The sequence below is a fragment of the Balearica regulorum genome, chromosome 22 (assembly GCF_011004875.1).
Source record: "Balearica regulorum gibbericeps isolate bBalReg1 chromosome 22, bBalReg1.pri, whole genome shotgun sequence".
Classification (NCBI taxonomy): domain Eukaryota; kingdom Metazoa; phylum Chordata; class Aves; order Gruiformes; family Gruidae; genus Balearica; species Balearica regulorum.
Window position 1 is genome coordinate 6,147,912 of NC_046205.1, and position 20,295 is coordinate 6,168,206.

Below are 20,295 nucleotides of genomic sequence, written 5' to 3' on the forward strand. Positions count from 1 at the left end.
TCTTTGTGCACAAGATGTGAACTTTGAAACCAGCCGTTCCAAAATACATTGCCATTTAACTGTGGCATGATTCTAGTGGAGAAAAGCCACAGAACGGTGCAGACAGCTTCATACAGAAACTAGCACTCTACAGGCTGATTACACCAGTGCTTGGAGGTCAGCTAAGTCCCACTTTGGTACCGCACCAGCCATGCCACAAACAGCTGGTGCAGTAGCACACACATTCTTCTGACTTACAGGATTTAACAGCAGGATGGTCTCCCAGTGCCTTCAAAACACCACTGTTTCACATTTAAACTTTGATTCCAAGCTCTCAGGAATTCTCAGGAAAGAATTCTTAAGACTTGCACTCCAAGAGTTTTTCTGGCTTGCTACCTTGCTTTATGCATATTTCCACTCAAAGAACAGGTATGCTCTAGTAAAGGTTAGAATCAATCTGAATTTCTAGCCTTCAGGACCTAAAGACTTGTGCTTTTCCAGAATGATCCATGTGAGAAAGCTGGGAGCACACACAGGTTGGACTTCGCAAATCTTCTCACTGAAGTCATCAAAGTGATTGGAACACACTTACAAATAGAGCATGGACAACAGCCACACAAAAAACAAGTGTGAGCTGAATTACCCAGCCTATAAAAGTGAGAGAAGTAAGATACCTCCAGTATTCTTCTACTCTTATTAACAGCATTATCCTGGTTTCAGCTGGGATAGTCAAAATGATCAAACATTTGGAAAGAACCTTGACTTAAGAGCCAACTCGGGCCAACTACTCCTCAGAGCCCAGGCTAGAAGAAATTTATTTCTACTTCACATACCACATGCCACAATCAGAAGAATATTTCAACTTAAAACTAGGCCGCAATTAAATTTTGGGTGCTAAGTATCAAACTTAACATCTGTTAAAAAAACCCCCAAATCAGTCTCCACAAAGCGTCTTACCGTTGATGAGGTACAAGGATGTTGTTGATTCCTCCTAGTTTAACATTAATCTTCAGGCACAGATTTGATAGGGTCTGTGGAGATGTTTTAATGACGTTCTTAACTTGAACACACTGTGTGGCCATTCCCAACAGTGTATCTCCCACACGCTTCACCTCCGCTGAGAAGCAAATGTTAGGATACAACATTTGAAATTATTACTTGATCTTTGCTTAAGTCACAATTATTTAAATATACATACTCTGCAACACAACTTTCAACTTATCCACATGCTCAGATCTGCTTCCAATTCATGTTAGCTTCAGACAAAACATTTGTTTCTAATGTCTAAAGAATGGTCCTGGCTGAGCAGCAGATTTCTCAGAATGATACTTGACCGAACAGGTAAAAAAAGAGGTATTCCCTTACCGTACACTGGCGTTTTGCCTGGCAGGATGACAATGATGAGCTGGAGCCCCGAATAGGTGTTCTTGAGGTGTCGAAACATGGGCTCCACACTGTCTGCGCCCTGGGCATATTTACAGAAACAGGGCTGGCCTTGGATCGGCATCCCTGCATCTTTGGAGATCTTGCGCAGCTGGTCTGTGAAACCCCTAAAGACGAGAACAAGTTTTTTTTGAATTTTCACAGTAGCACTAGCTCACAACCACCAAAGCAGAAGGGGACAGAAGAACTGTGTTACTTAAATGAAGATGATTCCAAATAGCTTTTAAAGCAGCATTTCAAAAATGTTAATTATGTGGAGGCTGTACAGCTTTGAAACATCATAGGCCAGAATGGAGAGAGAAAAAAAAGTTTAGATGCCTTTAGTACTTCACTCAAGATGTCAGAAGTAACTAAACAGAAAGCAGCAACGTTGCAGGACCAAGACACCACAGTGTACACAGGTACAGCATTTTGACTGTAGCTTCCAGCAAGGAAGCAAAATGGCTTGGACTCTCTAACATCTTAGATGATTAAAACCAGGTAAAACACTCATTAGAAGTCTATGTTCATGTTTTCACTAAGATGGCTTCATTAAGAGAACAGTCCAAAGCCTAAACTCTGACATGCCTTACTTCAGTATCTCTTCTCTGCATTGTCTCTGTGTTGCAAAGCAAGCTATAGCCCACATTTTGATCTCAACACCGGTGTGAAACTGCTTCCCTCGCATGTCCCATACTCCATGGCTTGGGGTTGCCACAGTTCGATTCTGTGGAAACAAAAGCAACAGATATTCAAGTGACTGAAAAGAAAAAGCCTATGCTATTTTCACAGTTTCAGGATTAAAAAACAAAACAAGTTTACCATTCAAATTCTGATCTCTGTATTGCACAATGCAACTGAACTGACTACAATAGTCAATGTGCACAGGAAATCACTCTTCAAAATAGAAACAAAAGAAAAAGCAAAAACCTCACCCGTCCTCCATACTGCAGCATTGGAGCTGGGAGCACGCGCCCCGTCACATGGGCCATCTCATCCCGGACTTTGAATTGGAACTCTTGAACAAATGGATCTGCATCATAATTTGCACTTCTCACCTAGAAGAAGAGTTTTGCCATATTACAGAAGTATCTAATTATAATTCATATCACAAACAAAAGACTAACAGGAATGCTGCAGAAGCATTCTACAACAATTCTCCTTGTCATTGAGAAAGGCTCAGATTTAACTGCTCAACATTATCCCCAGTGAAAACAATTAATACCATGAGATATATTGGGTGAGATTTTTGTTTGTTCCCTTAGTTACTCAAGTGCTCATTTGTAGTACACTCATTCAAAGATATTTTGTTTACTCACAGGATAGATCAAAAACCATTGTCCTTTAGAGTCAAGAAACCCAAGGTTAAACAAATTAATTCATTTTATTACTGCACATTCATGTCTTCTGTATTTTCCAGAATAGCCTTATTTTAATTGAAAAATTCTGGCTAACTTGTCAGCTCAAAAACCAGACCGTTTCAAGTAAGAGCTATCTGTTTACCAGAGCATTCAACTAAAAATATTCAAGTTTTATAGTATTTCAAGTCAGAAAAAGCACTGATGTTTAGACTGTCTGGATTCAGTAAGAAAAGATACCGGAGTTATCAGGTGAAAACATTTAGTGTGTACCACAGCAAGCAGTCACACATCTCAAGTACAAGACTGAGGCTCAGGAGACCTAGAATCATTCTTCTACCCTGTTATAGATTCCTTATATGATTCTGCACAAATCAAGTTGCCCCAGTTTGTTTTCAGTGCCTATTAAAATTAAGTAGTGCTGGAGTTACGCTACCATCTTCAAACTGCTAACAGAAAAAAAAAAAAAAAAAGAAATTCCCAAGTCTTCAGAGCCTAACTCATGATTTTAAAGGTATTTAGCACTGCTACAAATAAAAGCATCCAATAATAATAATAAAAAAATTATGGTGTTCAAATGCCAACAGGAACCAAGGAAAAGAAAAGTATCTAGAACAAAAGCTTATTTTCCTGAGTTTGGGTGCTAAAACCCAAGCCCATTTCACAAATTTATTTAAAAAACCTGAGTGCTCTATACAGCAAAACACTGAAAGCATTAGTACCGAGTAATTCCAACACCTACTTGGAAGTAACTGTAAAAATTAGAACGAAAGAGCTAGACTCAAGCTGTTGTTGCATGCTATTTTAAATGAATCCTATTAAAAAAAGTTGTTCAAATCTATCAAGTTGCAGGGCTAGAAGGAAGGAGTGAAAAGACTAGGTCGGTCATGTAAGAAGTTTTTGCATTAACGTGATCTGGTCCAGCGTCATTTAGTGAGTAGTATCACGCCCAACAAAATTACAGAACTAACCAATCTGCTTATTTCCTCTTGCCTATCTGGAGCAGATCTCGCTGTGGCCTTTATCATAGTAGATGTCTGATTGTCCGTCAGCTTCTTGATACACCGCTGGCCAGCTACAATGTTACATACCTTAAAGGAAAATCAGAAGCATCAATACACAACAGGAGCCCTTAGAAACAGATCCCAACATACCGTACGTACACAATACTATGCTACCGCTACAAAACACCCCCCAATGTGTTTAAGCAACTGCATACTTCTTTCTTATAGTTCTAAACTTAAAAGCACTTTTAAAACATAGATAGTCTTTAATGAAATAAAGTAATGAACATGTAAATATGTAAACATGCTGGTATTGCAAAGTGCACTACTTCTTAACATTTTGCAAAATGATACAGCCTACCAATAACAAGCTGATTTATCAGAATAAATTCATTACTTCTAAAGGCAGGTAGGTGTGTTTCTGTTCTTGTCCCACTTGTAGGCAAGGAAGATGAGGGTATTTCAGCTGGAGGTTGTATTTCTCTCTGAAATACTGTGCTACTGTTCTCTCCACAGTCTGGCCATTTTCTAACTGCAAAGGAAAGCTGAAGAGACATACATTTAAATAACATGTACAGAAATCTTAGTTGGCAAGTATCAACATCCTCAAAACTAACAAAACATGAAGTCCTGTTACTTATTCAGTGTTAAGCTATCACACATTGTATGCTCTGACAAAAAGCATCTTACGTTTGATGACTTGCAGGCCTTCTTGTTACATTACAAACACGGTATTTCCTTCTCATGGTTCCACAGTGAGTCACTTCTACCTTTAGACCTGCATAAAAGTACCAAAAAAACCTGATGTCATACCTACATAATAATTTGCACCGGAGAGGCAAGGTTTCATACAATGGAACATGCTCTAATCTAACAGCTTTGATGGTCAGCATCAAACAGCACGACATAAATTATTATTCACTAAGCATTTTGCTTTCATTATAATTTGATTTCTGACTAATCAGGTATGATCCTAAAAACAAATCATAATGCATAACATTTAATGTTCAATGTCATCTGAGTTTCTTGTAGCGGTTTCATTTAACAGGCATGTGACTAATCTCAGACACAGGCGGCTGTTTTTACCACGTTCTTTTGTTCTTATTCTCAATGCTGTATACCTCTTAAAACTAGCAGTTCTGATGTAATTGAAATTACAAGAGCAAAACCAGATTTCTACCTTACTGTTCATTTTTCCCCTTAGCTTTGTATCCACGTTCAGCCTGTAATTTTCGTTAATTTTACTGACCAAGTTTAGATTTTGAGCAGCTGAAGATCTTGTCTAACAGCACCCAGCCTACACACCGGAGGCTCCCCAGACTTGACTCGCTATCCACGGTAACAGTGACAGCAGCATTGGCAGCTTCAAGAGGCTTTCAGTGGCTGTTTCTATTAACTCTGCGTGCACTGTCTGTACTGTGCCGAGAGAGCAGACTCAACATCTGCTGGAAGTACCGAGCTTATCACACAAGTGCTGCATAGCATCGGCACGCTGTTACGTCTTTCCCTAGCCCCACGGAAGAAAAGGCAGTTGAAAACAAAGCCTTGTTACCCAAAAGATTCAACCTTCAGACTACTAGTAAAGGCTTTTGAGAAAGCCATTGGATGACTTGTCCTGCATTGTGGGCCACAGATTGAATCCTCCACATCAAATCGAGTGCCTAAGTACCAGATAGCTGATACCGTGTTTAGTTCTCTGTGGACACAGACATCCCAAAGAAGTACCAACTGTACTTGATTGATTCCTGACAACACTAATTGCAACATTAACATCAGTATTACTAAGAGGATGGCATAATAAAAAATAAACTACCCCTGCCCCGATACAGCATTAAGAGAAAATACAAAAAAGAAGCCATGAAGCACTATGGCCAAGCAGAAGAGGGTTGTGTATACAGAGATATCTGGAACCCATTCAGTGCTTTGTCATTAATCTGCTGTGACACTACAGAAGGCACTACCCTCCCACAGAGCTGCTCACAGACTGCCAATTCTTCAACACAGAGTTTGTTTCACTGTACGTGATCACAGCATCTTGGCTGGAGTTCCCAGATACTATAGTAGTAAAACTAAATATTGACAGCAAAGGTAGGCTTTCAACATTGTCTGACTATGGTAACGAAGTCTGTGAGGCATCCAAGAAGCAGCAGAGACAGCTTCTCATTCTCCTTCTTCCAGAATGAAGACAGAGGGAGATGTAAAAAGAGGACATGTTAGGACTACTACAAAATAATTCCTTTAAGGTTTTTTCACTAATGACTATTCTATAAACATATTAATTTCTGACTATAGCTCAGATTTGGGTTTTTTGCTGTCCAGTATTTCAATATAGTCTAATCTTGCATCAAGTAACACAAGTGTTTTAAGAGCAGAGCTTTGAAGAGCTGAGCTCTTTCAAGGCTTCTCTCTCTGCAAGTTACACTGGAATGAAAGGATATGGGGAAATGCAAAGCAAAGTAGCATATATGGAGTGAAAGTACTCAAACCAGCAGCTTATGCAATTCCTTTGGAATGGAATTTGGCCCTCAGCTGCAAGTTAGCAAGTGGTACTTGTTTTTCCATAAGGCAATCAGTTATTAGAAGTCTCTGCAACAGCATACTTTCAAAGAATCAATGATGTTAGCTTTGAAATCAATTTTCACTTTGCCTCAGCATTAACCAGCGGGAGACCTACAGCACAATACCACTGTGGCCTCAGTGACCCCTGCTTACAAAAGGTTAGCCATCCAGCAAGGCAATGGCCACTCACCTCTACCCGGGCAATAAGCAACACAATCCCTCTTGCCCCCTTTAAGCCACTGGGAACATACCTCATTTTTCATCTCTTGTTTCTGCAGAGCTGCATTGTTTCATTCAGGACTGGAACTACAAAGAGGGCATGCTGCAATCCCCCTAGCAGTTCTAGGGCCCTTCTGACACACGCTAACCAGGAGGCTTCCCGTTAAAACAAGTCTCTTAGAACTAACTGGACTGTGTTACCTGGGACAGAACAGATACATTTCTACTCACCCTTTATCTCTTTGGTGAATTTTACCCGATGAGAATCAGTCAGAGGTCTTGGTTGTTCATCAATATTATGAATGTCAAGAACTTCACACATAAATTGAATTACAGGTTGTGCTTTGTAGAAGGCAGTGGCAGAAACTAAAAAGAGCAAAATATTAAACGTAAAAAAACCCCAAGTCAGAATGTGGTGAAGCAGTATATAAATGAATGCTTTTTAAAATTCCACGTAACCCTCAAGCAAATGTTGTGCAGCACACATCTTTAAAAACAGATTAGCAAGCCTTGCAACAACGAAGTACACAAAAACCAGCGTATGGCCCACAGTGACACATCAGTCTCCAGCACAGTCATACTGCAACTACCTTGCATTTCAGGGTTTTGAAAGGGTTTTTCCCCAGATAACATTTATTTCTAGAGAGCTGTAATGTCCCAGAGAGACATTCTCCTTCAACTCTGTACGCAGCTGCAAGCAGAGATAGTATTAATGTATCTCTACTGAAGACTTTTTAACATGAAAAGTTAAGATTGTTCAACAGGCAACATAATTTTGTCAGTGATACGATCTGCTCAATTACTGAAACAATATTTGGTAGAAACTTGAGCACTATTTTGACTATACACAAATTGTGTTGGTGTAGTGGCGAGTTCAACCCTCGATCTACTAAAATCTCTCACCCTCCCTGCACACTAATGACACAATCATATTAAGTGACAATATACTGTTTTTAAACAGGACAGTTGACTTATTCCATGGAAGGAAGACCATAAACAATCTGCTTGACAAAGCTACAAGCATCTGCAACAACACCTTCTAGTAAGAAAGGTGAGGTGGCACTAGATATAGCTCAAACACAAATAAACTACTCCACACATTTAAAACTGTAAATGGCAACAACAGAAAATAAATACTCAACAAGCATTTTATTAGTTTTCCAGATCTCATGTACCAAATCCACCACATCTCTGTGCTAATACAACGAAACATTCTTCAGACATGCGTCACTTTAGCAGGCTGCCAGCTTCACATGACGCACTCCGGCCAACACCTCCGGATGTCGATTACTGAATGAACACAAATAGCTCACACCCCCAGCGACCGGCAACGTGCGGTTTGTCTCCCACAGCAACACAGGCGACACACAGAGAAACAGATTTTGCTGAGAACCTCGTATGAGTTAAACAACTAAAAGTCAAGTGATGGTATTTGAATGTAATCTTCGCAGCCTCAAACCACAACAAAACGTAATTGCCCCATAAATCGTAGCTTACAAAGTTCTTGAGTTTCTCATTCACAGAAAGGACTAGAAAATTTCTACTGCAAGAGTTACTACTACACTTTCTAATGCTGATAAGAAAAACCTGATTCACAGAAAGTAACAGAGCAGCACATCATAAATTGGTATAAATTAATTCTCTTGTCCCACCTGAATTGCAGTTATCTCAGTACCTAGCACATAGATACTAGTACTGGTTATTGCTCAGACTGATAAGATTTTTATGTTTGTTTTTCAAACAATAGCTACACCATAGCTGCTGTTTGAAAGGCAATTTTACAAGAACAAACCCATCTGAAGTCACATAAGTATCATGCACTAGAACACACGGACTTGCAAATTTTCATTGCAAAAGCTCAGCATCATTTGCAACATTTTATTATGCTCCGAGACAGATGCTAAGCACAACCTGACTTAAGAGTGCTTCACCTAGTGCAAAAAAGACTATTTACCTTGGGTTTATAAAGCATTTCAAACAGACAGTGAGAACAGAATGTGAATTAAAGAAAACTTTAGGCAGCACCTGCATCTCAAACACTGACATTTTCCAATAGGGCTTTAACAACTAAATAGACTTGGAGTGCTTACAGAATCAAGGAGTCTGACACACGCACCAGTCGATCTCAGATGCATTCATCTGGGACTTAATAAAGTGGTGCAAACCAGATCTGATTTTGCATAAGAAAGCCCACCTCAATTAGCACTATTCACAAAAGTGCTTGTGATATATCTTAGAGTTTTCTTGGAAGTATCGAACAACACCTACTGCAGACAGCTGCAGGCAGACACATCTTAAGCAATTTGCCTGCATTGCTGTGGATGTACCAATACAGAAATTAAGTAGAAAACCAGCTATGCTAGGCTTTTCCTTCCTATATAGGCATTAATATTTTTTTAATATGGCAGGTAAATTTCTGTCCAAACACTGACATGCTGACAAACCCAGAAAATAAGACTAGGATTTCCAGGTAGCCTTTGCCGTATAGGTCTGGTCTGAACTGGCTGAGCAGGAAGCCAATGCATGCATGCATACATTATTACAATCTCACTCTACTATTATCATTACAACTTCTGTAGTAGGCTGACTTCACAATTACTGTCGTGTTTCATAAGGATATTACAAGAGACAATTACTAAATCTTCAAACTGAGCAATAAGACACAAGTATTTTTCAGGTGAAAACCCCATGTCTATAAAGCAATTAAAGTTTGGAAGTTTTCTTATTCTCATATAAATTCTAGCAAAATACCCCAAGCTACTTTAACTCTGTATTATTTACAATATGAATTAAAAAATTGGTGTAGAAGATGGCTTCTGATTACTAAATCCCTCTGCACAGATGGCACCAAGTTATTACCACACAGAAACGCGGTACCACCAACTTGAGCACATGACAGTAAAATGACTGAATGGCAAGGTCACTTTTATTCTTATTCTTTTATTCTTATGTTCATTACTATCTTTATTCTTAACCCTGAATCCAAACTTACCATCAATATTGAGCATCATCTTCCACATGGCAGGCCGAACAGACTGATGGAATCCAAACCAGACCTCCCTACCTCCACCCAAGGGGTGATCATAGCCTTCTGGAGCTGAGAAAAAAGAGCGGCCCACAGGGGTATACCTAGTGAAAAAGATTACATGATTATGCTATTGCTTTCCAAATAAAAAACTCTATGATAAAGCTTATAACACACAGATTTTATTTTTTTTTTAATTTTGTGGACCAGGAATCTGTGCCTAGAACCAGGTTTAAAGAATACATCCTGAATGCTGCTGTTCTCATTGCAGTGTTTTTAAATTGAGACAAAAGACTTACTAGTTTTACAACGCGCAACCACTTTCAGTTTTTACAACAACTCAGGAACTAAGTTAAGTTACCATTTCTGCTCTTCCAATTCAAGAAAGTATAATCTCCATCACAGCAGATTCTGTACAACAACATTATATTTACTGGACTGACCCTCAAATATCATTTTTGCATGTTTGTATTCAAATGTTCCCTAGTAAAAGTACACTGAGAGACGGACTAACTATGGCGGAAACAAAGAACTAGAGAAACTAATGTTTCTCTCAGGTAGAAAGCAGCTGTTGACAAACCTCCATGCCTCCTCACATTTGTAACGGACAGGCATTGGTACAGAGGTTAACATCTTTCATGTTTGCTCAGGATCCAGGGTAGCTGAGGAACATTGGCTACCATAAACCAAGTTCTTTCTTTAAGGCAGTTACACCCAATGAAAAACACTAGTGCAAAGCCATCCTACCATCTAAAGCCAGCAATCAAACTTTAGAAGTAATTTTCATTGACCAAATGAAGCAAAATCAATTTGGCCTTTTCTAAAGTTTCTGGGTGCTGAGATAAACAACAGACTTTGTTAAGACAGGTATCTAGTCTCAACTGTGTATTTAAAACATGAGAAGCAATGCATCTCTGATGGGAATATTAATGAATTAAAAAGACTTGTGCTTTTAGACAGTCACTGCCATCAAGTGCATGACACTTGGCTCAACTTGAGCAGAAAACACAAAAGCGGTGCTATAGCATACTGTAATCTCTCCGTATTTCAGTTAAGGCCTATTATGTTTCCTGTTTCTTGATCTTTTCAAATACATCACCTGCTCTGGAGTTTAAATGTCTACAGAAATACACACTTCTACATAATTAGCTGCAGTATCCCCAATTCAGCTAACTAGCTGTGCTGCATAGGGGGAATGATCATTTTTTTTCTTTTCGGTTGTGAAGAAACAGGGGTGAAGGGCTCCCAGTGGGGATATTTCAGGAAAAGACAGACTACACGAAGACAGTGAACCTACTTCATGGAGGGTAGGTGTCGTAGCACCACATCGACAGCATGAACAGGGTTAGTGCTGATAGGTTTGTCTAGTTCCAGAGGCTCAGGCAAGGTTCTTCCTGTCAAAACTTCATGCAGCAGGTGCCAGCTCACCCGAGAAACAAACTTTATTGACACTTTGAAGGGACGATCTTTTCCACCTTCTCCCGGTAATGTCACATCCAAATCCACCTAGGTGGGGGGGGAAGAAGAAGGAAAAAAAAAAAAAAGAAAAAGCAGCTGTTTAATCTGAAGTCTGGTAGCCTTGAGTTTTCACTCCTTCCTGTAACTGGGCCAGAGGCTCAAAACCTCAGATATTTAGGACACAGCACATTTGATAAAAGTACATTATCAAATGCACAAAATAAAGAGAACTGGGTCCTCACCAAGCAGAAGAGGATCATGTAACTTTTTGTCATCTTGAATCAGAAAACCTCTCATTCCAGAGAAACTGTGGTTTGATTTTTTTAATAGTACTTCATCATAAGAGAATGTATTACAGTCTGTAAAACTGGGTATTTCATAGATGTTGCTGTAGAAAGAGGCTACTAAATTCTAGGGGAGGTTCTGAATGCAACTACTACATGCACATTTACATACATTGGAATTTGCAGAATATACATTAGGACTCCATTTCAATACAGATACTGTAAGATACTTCCAGTTTCTCTGAACTTAGCAACATTAGAAGTTAGGTTTGTTTCGTTTCCTAGGAAGCTGTTACAAATATAATTTTTCTTCCAGTTATCTTACCCCAGTAGTGGCCACAGGAAGTGGATTGGCTGTATAGAGGCTTCTTTTCCCATCATAAACTGGTCTACGGTCCCCAAATATTGTCACTTTAAAATGCTGCACCATTGAGTCCACCACCTCCCTAGAAAAGTTGATATTTACATTGAAGATGTTTTCAAAGAAGTATCAGACTGGAACTGGCTCCCACACACCCTGTGTTTTGCTGAAGTAGTTTCAACAAACATATTACTCAGGTGAATTATAGAACACTCTCAGATTTTCCAAAAAGGTGCTTCACATACTTCAACTAAAATAACAGATAAACACTGAAGAATAAAACCAGAATCAACGCAAATGCTCAAATACTCAAATGGCAAGTATCATTACTGAAATAATTCCAGGAAATCCCACAAATGACCACGGCCGTTGTATAACTTTTATTATACAAAGCAAGGACACGCTTACCTTGGAAGAAACCCGCAAGCTAGTGTTATGAAAAACTAGTACAAACTCACAACTGAAAGCTATGCTAGTTCATGGAAGCAGTAATTAATTGTATTGCCTACCAAGTAACATTCATCTGCTCTTCAATTAACAAGAGTTTTGAATTCTGCCTACGTTGTAAATAAAAATGAGGTACTGTAACAAAATAGTCTTAGCTTTAAGTCCTTAATAATCTGAGTTTTTACAACAAAATCATGTAAAAGCCTGATCAAATTTGTACACAATTATAGATTCTCCTAACTTACTTTATTATGAGTTGATAGCAATAAAGAAAATAGTAACCTGATAGAAGCTCTGAAAGGCCACTTGGAAAACAGCATAAAATTTTCATCTTATATAAAAAAAAGGCTTCTTGGTACAACTAGGAGATCTATCTGGTCCAAAGAGACTTTTGCAATACATCTAAGTGAAACATGCCTTCAGGATTTGAATTCTCTGGGTATTTTTTGTGTTTCAGTGGCACAACTGTACCTTACTTGATACAACTCCTCCCTTATTTTACAGAAATTAAACACTTAAGCACATGCAAAGTACCAAGTAGAAGCTTACTAGTATACCATTTCCTGACCAGCAATATTAACCTAAAGTACTTCAGGAAGATGATAAATATTGACTTCCTCTTCAAGCAAAATTAGCAGCAGTACTTTCACCTCTCAGCTGAGACTTGGGGAAAAGGAAAAGAAATTCTCCATTTCACAGTTCTTTATGTTACTAAACTCTCAGAATCCAAAGCCTTTCACTGGCTAAAAGCACATCAATACACTGAAGCAATTTCACAATATCTACTTAGTACTCAATTGTGCTCCTGCACAAGTCCATCTTATCTGAAAACCCCATTCCACACTGGTACACTGCTCCCTTGTAACACTGTGTGCAGGGTTAAGTGCGCAAAAGCAACTTTTTCTGTAAGGGTGGCTGGTTGTCACATACCCTGTGATAAAAGCAGAGGGATAAAAGTTAGTGATGAAGAGTAGGAGGTAGGAGGGAGGAAGGAAGAGGCTCTGTAAGACAAAACTCCCATACCAGAGTTCTCAGCAGTAGCTTTGCTGTTCCTCCCGCATGCACGGCACGCTGCAGAGCAAAGCATTATTTACCTTCTGCTTTCCAGTTTACAACGCAGCGGAAACAGAGGTAAAGAACGTCACTATAAAGGAAAGTGAAGAGGAAACAGAAGACACTCTAGATTTTAAAGCTTCCCTACACCTAAGAGCTAATAAAGGTGCAGGTGAATTTAAAAAAACCCAGCAACTCTACAGGAACTAAACTCCCTATTTATTCTAAATACAAGCATACGGACAGGATGTTAGTCAGAAACTATTTCAGAATAGCTGAGTCTATGTAAATGCACTGACTTCTTAGAAATAATTGTCACAGCATGCAAGAGAAAGGGAAAAATATATTTCTAAGGAAAAGTCTTCAAAGCAGGTATTTCAGTGTACTCATTTTCATTTAGACTAATGAAAGCCATTCTTCTCTGCGTAATCCACAGCACGCTATCCAAAGGCATCTATTCAGCAGATACTATATTCTTTTATTGGGCTCATTTGTACAAGCTCTTGCAGTTTTTAACTAACATCTGCCACATCTTTATACACATGAAAGTTGTTAAAGTAGTAGTATTTTTAAATAACCAATTTCCCAGTTCCCTACTTTGAAAACACCAACATGCCTGCAAGATTTACCCTCAGCTTTCAGATTTTAAACTGCAGCTTATATTAGGATTCATAATTTACATACAGTATTTGCTGTCAAATTTGAAAACAAATTTAGTCTTTCATTTGAAAATATTTGACTATTAAAGCAATTCCTTAGGTTTGCTGCCTGTGTTCAATTAGTCTTCTCAGTTTACCTTGATGAAAAACACATGACTGCTTCTGCCAGTTGGTAACACAAATGAAGAAAAGCAAGACACTGTCTTTACTGGTAGAATAGAAAGTTGTTCAGCTCCAGGACAAAGTTACACACGCATCTGAACTATACCTATGCCACAACAACTAAATTTATGAATGAGAAACCTCAAAAAGCACTTAAAATTAACTCCAGTCTATAAAAAGCTCTTCTGGGAAACAACCAACACTCACACAACCTAACAAAAGTCAAAAGCAGCAGTTAGATACTCAACCTGAGAGTCACAAAAGGTATGAAAAGTTGGATCAGCTGCAAGCATGCTCTTCATGAATTCACTATTATTTAGGTAAGCAAAAATATTGATCATTTCACACAGAGTTACTTTGCAAACTCAAATCACATGCTTTTGCCTCTCCCCATAAACTGAAAACTTCAGCAGACACAGCATTTATCTAAGGCATAACCAACCAAACCAAGCTGTGACAAACACTGGGTTTGGTTTTGGAAGCAAGCTTGAAATTACCCTACAAACAGGGCCATGAAAGGGATTTTTTTTTTCCTTTTAAATTTTAAATAAAATTTAGTTGCTATTTTAAAACAACTCATTTCAAGTTCACTATTTCCAAACATCTGTATTTTTTCCCAACTGTTATGGAAACAACAAACTACACAGACTGCAGTTGCTGGAGCTACCAGAGTTCTCACAGCTTTGTCTCCCTCAGTCTATTTTAATCCACCATTTCCATGCAACAGACAAAAAAAGTGGTTTTAGTCAAAAGATTTTAAGTGAAATGACATGTATCTTCATGACAAGATTGCACTAGAAAAGAATCAGACATACAAAACACTAAGTCAGTTTAGAGCAGTTTATATTCTCCTTGTATCCCTATGAGCATAACAGTAAGATTATATTAAATATTAATTCACACAGGACTATTATATACCAATTTTAGCAATTTATTCGTTTCTTTTTAATTAATACTTAACATAAGTATTTATACAACCTTCATAACTGCAGTATGCAACTAGCAGTGGAAAAAAATCACCAGGTAGAATCAGGCCCTAGCAATACACTATTGTTAAAATGCAAAAAGCCAGAGTTGCAGATGAAAGAGGAAAAAATTGCTTTTCAGCTACCCTGATGAAATAGATTTCACAAGAGACTAACAAGTAACTCCTCCTGAAAAAAAATACTCAATGCAGAGAAGAAATACAGGAAATATGAAATGTTGTAATCTTTAAAACACAAAAAATATTATAGCTCTAATGTCAGGTTCTCAATTAACTATTCCTTCTGAGGAGGCTTCTCTGGCTCCCAAAATGCATAAGGTTTAGGACAAAACACACAAAGACCATATATAAAAAGCTGTACTATCAATCTGTTAAGGCTGAAGAATCCAGCACTCAATAGGGAAAGTCTGTTGGATCACCAAATGAACAGGGATACAGCATATTAATATATTATCTTCATTTAACCATCAATGTAGAACTGAAGCAGCCTAGGAAGGGATTTTAACTGACCCTAATACACAGCAGACATGAAAATAAGATGAGATACAACGTGCTATACAAAATGCTGTGACAACAGAGAAAGGACACAGGTGGAGCTCAGGCCAAGTCTGACCATTTCAATATACTAAGCTGATTGCATGAAAAACCTATTAACAAGGGGAAAACTAGTTTGTTTGCAGTGCTTTCATACCACTACTCCTAACTGAAGCTTTCCAGCTGAAGGCCGTCTCCTCCTGCACCTACAGCAATGGCTTTTAGTCACTAGCTTCTGATCACAATACCCAAGTGAATTAAGTTGGGAAACCTTTCAAATTTACCAATGCTGCAATGTATCTCAACACCAACTGAGGATAAAAACACCCATAGGAGCAGACTCCTGCTAACTCAAATGGTGAAACAGCCAGTATTGCAACCCAAAAAGGTGACTGCCGACAGCTATACCATATTTATGCTGCCCTGAAGAATAGGGGTCACTGCCCACAGGGCTCACAAAGTACTGTGACCACTAATGGCTGGCCCACTTCAGAGCACCTGGCCCCAACCAAACTGTGAAGAACTTGGAACAGGCTCTGTACCTGTCTCACAGATGTCTGTGAGAACTTGCACACAGGTCTCCATAGCATACTGCTCAGATTTTAAGCTACACAAAGATTATATTTACTTCAGTAGGTCCCTCTGTTGCTTAAAAATTTCACTATCAGTCTAATTTACGAGATAAATGTCACCTCACCTGTTCACCCTCCGAGGACACTTATCTGGTTTGATATCCACCTCATAGAGGTAGACATCAATCTTTGGGATTTCAACTTGGAAGCAGTTGGCCAGCAGTTTAATGGGTTTGCCCATGGTGCCATAGCCAGGACGCCTGGGCACCATGAGTAGGGGCTGTGCCCCGACGGGTCCTGCGAAAGAAAAAAAATACCACAGATTAGAAGATAAGCACAACAGACAAGCTGTCCTACAGAGGTACTACTTGCTTATATTTCAGCAGTTTAAAAGTACAGAAGGCTCCTTGCATTTGCAGATACACATGCTTGCCTCCCATTGAGACTTACTAATGTACTCCCCTTTTCAGTCTTAGGCAATTCCCTGAACCAACTCACAGCATGACCGGGCAGGCACCAGAGCCAGTACACTGGAAGAAGGGAAAATCAGCTGTATCAAACAGCATACATCAAACAGCCTGCTAGCCTATTAAGTTCTAAACAAACACTTGCCCATTTTTTCCTCCATGAGCCTCCACCCACATCTCAACTGTCTTCTTACTGCTGATTTTCAGCTTCTGTGATTAGCATGATTAAACCAGGAGACTTCCTAAACAAACAAAAAAGCATGCTTCTCCTTGTAACACTTTACTATTGCAGAAAGCTTGTCTGCCATTAAAACACAAGATGTTTTACAAGTCTTTTCTGAACACCTAGTAATAACAAAGTTGCCACAGAATACAAAACCATGGAAGCAGTTCTGGACTGATGTATGTTATGTGTGATAAACTCTTAATTTCATTGCCATTATTAGCTCAGTCTTGGAAGACAGATCATTCTTGAACTTTGCTGGCTGAAAACGGATGAGGAGTAAAACCATTACCTCCTGTCTAACTGCACCGATAAAGCCGATTGACCAGAAGAGGAAAGACTCAGGGTTAAGACCCAGGACTGTAAAACTCTTGATTACTTCTACATTAGAGAATACCCATAGCTGCTCAGAGAAACCATCGAAACCTGCAATAAGATACAGGTATTTTGAAAGTCAGTTGAAAACACCTGTCTAGTAATATACGTTACATCCTCATCTGGTTGTCTATTTAATTTACTTTGTATCATTTAGATGAGAATCCTCAGCTCAAAATCTGGGTTATTCATGTCTTATAAAACCAAACCAACTAGTAAATATAGTCCACTTTCAAGAATTTCTACTGGTATTTCCACTTTAAAATATCTCTCTCCAGTCAAGAAACAACAACAAACCCAACATGTTTTGTAGCCAGAGTTTTAAAAAATTACTCATCATAGAATGCCCTGTAAATCATGACATTTGTATTAAGTTAGTTAAAAGTTCTCCCCTCTACTCCTACTCAGTGACGCAGATAGCAATTCCAACCCACTCATTTTCATAGAAGAGTTAAAATGTCAAGTGCTGGTAAAAATTTCTATTTGCCTTTTGATTAATCTCCACCATTCCTGGAAAAAAATCTCATTATCTTGAAGGAAACCGTGTACTGAGAATAGGTGAACATCAAAGCCGAGTTCCTCTGTAACATTTGTCTGTCTCTACCCAGAAACGTACCCAAAAATTCTGAGTGGGCTTGGCTTTGAGCCAGAAGATAAAACAAAAACATAAAACAAGAAGCATCATTTAGAACACCCTCACAGACTCTGCTTATGCAAGACTTGTTCCAAGCATCTGTTCTCTTCAACTTTTTTTTCATTTTAATACTGTAAAAGCAGCTCTACAATTTACTCCAGATATATTTTCAGAATATAAGCATATGCAAAAAGTTACTATTAAGCATTTGAGTGACATAAATGACTCAATAGCTTATTTTAATATTACAAAGACATACATGCCATAGTTTATATTTAGTTCACATCTGTAGGAAATGCTAACAAAACTGCTGAAATAAAGATAACATCTAAAAGTTTACTACAGTCAGGTCTGCCCTGTCTCCTGTCACCCCATTTGTTAAAATCATGTAAGAACAGTTGCTAAAATCTGTAAGCACAGAAGACACAGCATGAAGACAATCTCCACAAAGGTTAGGAGAAGAAGTTGAAGCGCGCGGAACAGGGAAATAGAGCACGGCTGAAATCTTAGTGCAACTTCCAGAGGAGACGGTGACAAAGTTCAACTTTTTAACTGAGCACTCAACTGCTGGAGAAGAGACGAACTCCTTTACAGGAATGCTATCCCATTATTTACCCCTTTGCTTACATTAACAGAATCCTAGTGATCAACTGCACAGGGGCAAAAACCTGAAACAGAGAAATTATATTCAGTTACTAATATGAGGCAGGGTGCACTTCAAAATCCTGGGTCATAAAAGAAATGCTGTACCCAAAGCCAAGCATGCAAGCAGGCCTCCAACCTCTGCTCCTTGGAAAACAGTGGTGAACAAAACAAGAAAATACCAGTTGTTAGACAAAGGCGTTCGTTAGCCTCACTCGTTCAGCTGCACCACACACGGCTCTGCAGGAAACAGCTCACCCTGGAAGAAGTTAGAACCCAGATTTTGGCAAAGAGGAATTAAGTGACCAACAAATGAATAAGAATCACAGGTCTACAGGCTATTCAGGAATAATTTTTAAAGAATTCAGCTGATTTTGCTATTGTGTGATTCACACACTCCCTTGGACAAGTTAACGTGACATGAGTCAGTTCTACTATCACTGTCCAAACACACCAGCACCCACTCGGAATACCCTGCTTTCAAAAATACACTAAATTGCCAGATTGCATGTTGTGAAAGTCTGCACCACTGGCTTCAAACCTGTGACTCAAAACCCAATAAAACATAAATAACCAGCGATGCTCTCTGAGATCAGCTACTGCTCCCGTATCGTATCAATGACTCACTCAGCCTCATGCCTAAGTCCTGTGTCAAACCAATGGAAATAAACACATGAACCAAAAATATTAAAAGCCCTATTATTCTAAATAGCACAGAATGACTACGAGTGGCAGCCCGATTCCTTCATGTTATTTAACCATTGCAAAACCAAAGTCGTTAACGCGACAAAGATCTTTGCAAAAAGCATTACTGCAGCACAGCCTGGCTCCGCAGCAGATGGAGGAACGTTCAGTCTCTCGGTGCCTCCAGACGAGCAGCTCTGCACTGTTCGTTGCCCACAAGAGACATTTTAGAGGAGAAACTTCTTTGTGTTTAAGAAACCATTACTGCTCTGCCATTAGAGCAGCATCAAATACGTACATATACCTAGTGAGTCCTTAAAAATCCAAGAAAAAACATAAATCAAGTCTGTTTAGCCTGCCAGGTTAGTACTCAATTCATAAAACCAGTTAAGGAAAGTCCCCAACATCGACATTCAACTGATTTCTAACACAGAACAATGAATACACAGGTAGGAATTAAGCTTGACCCTTCAAACGGATTCTTGGAAGGCTTTTATACAGCAAGGAAGCACATTTCAAGAACATACAAGATCTGCCACTAAATAAGGAACCTTCTGAATGTACGGTTACTCATTAGAAAATATACAGCAGAAATCTGCAGATAAAATATTTGACTAAGCATTTAAATCAGTAATAACACAAGCTAGAAAAAAAAAAATCTCTTCAGGAGCTAAAGGTATATTAATTTATAAATTACCACTCATAGCATTTGCTGAAGTCACTATTTATGAACATCCTTCAGCAATGCTGACAGACTTTTTTCTCACAACCGGATGCGCAATAAACAAGTAGGAGCGAAAGCCCTGACAATATACCTGCAAACCAAATACCAACCCAGGAAAGTTCCACCTTTCACCAACCAGTGCCCAACGGCGTGCTGTGTACAGCAGCGCACAAAGTCCAGGGTTTGCTCCCCGCCACCACTGCCACGTTTGGAAGTAGGTATCTCGAGTCCCCGTCGCATTTCACAGGGGATTTACACCGGTATTTCCCACGGACATAGACGGGACATTACTGTTCCAGCCCAACGTGCACCAGGACCTAAGTTGGTTATCTGTGCCTGCTGCACCAGACTGGGTCATGTGCCAAATTACCTGCGTCCCATAACCAGGTAGCTTGGTGATGAGGTGGACAATACTTTGCTGATATTTAATTCAAAATTTCAACTAAACCCCAAAAGAGATGAAAA

General features: G+C 39.0%; 1 protein-coding gene across 1 annotated transcript in view; it reads right to left on the reverse strand.

Annotated features, from left to right (window-relative positions):
- AGO3 (argonaute RISC catalytic component 3) overlaps positions 1-20,295 on the reverse strand; it is a 41,986-nt gene that overhangs the window by 16,356 nt on the left and 5,335 nt on the right. Inside the window, exons 2-13 of the mRNA XM_075773850.1 lie at positions 16,207-16,378; positions 11,634-11,754; positions 10,864-11,072; positions 9,534-9,670; positions 6,773-6,907; positions 4,454-4,541; positions 4,161-4,308; positions 3,731-3,850; positions 2,337-2,459; positions 1,995-2,128; positions 1,345-1,529; positions 937-1,096 (exon numbers count right to left, since the gene is read on the reverse strand). Coding sequence (XP_075629965.1) covers positions 937-1,096; positions 1,345-1,529; positions 1,995-2,128; positions 2,337-2,459; positions 3,731-3,850; positions 4,161-4,308; positions 4,454-4,541; positions 6,773-6,907; positions 9,534-9,670; positions 10,864-11,072; positions 11,634-11,754; positions 16,207-16,378 — 1,732 coding nt within the window. The remainder of the gene's footprint in view (positions 1-936; positions 1,097-1,344; positions 1,530-1,994; positions 2,129-2,336; positions 2,460-3,730; positions 3,851-4,160; positions 4,309-4,453; positions 4,542-6,772; positions 6,908-9,533; positions 9,671-10,863; positions 11,073-11,633; positions 11,755-16,206; positions 16,379-20,295) is intronic.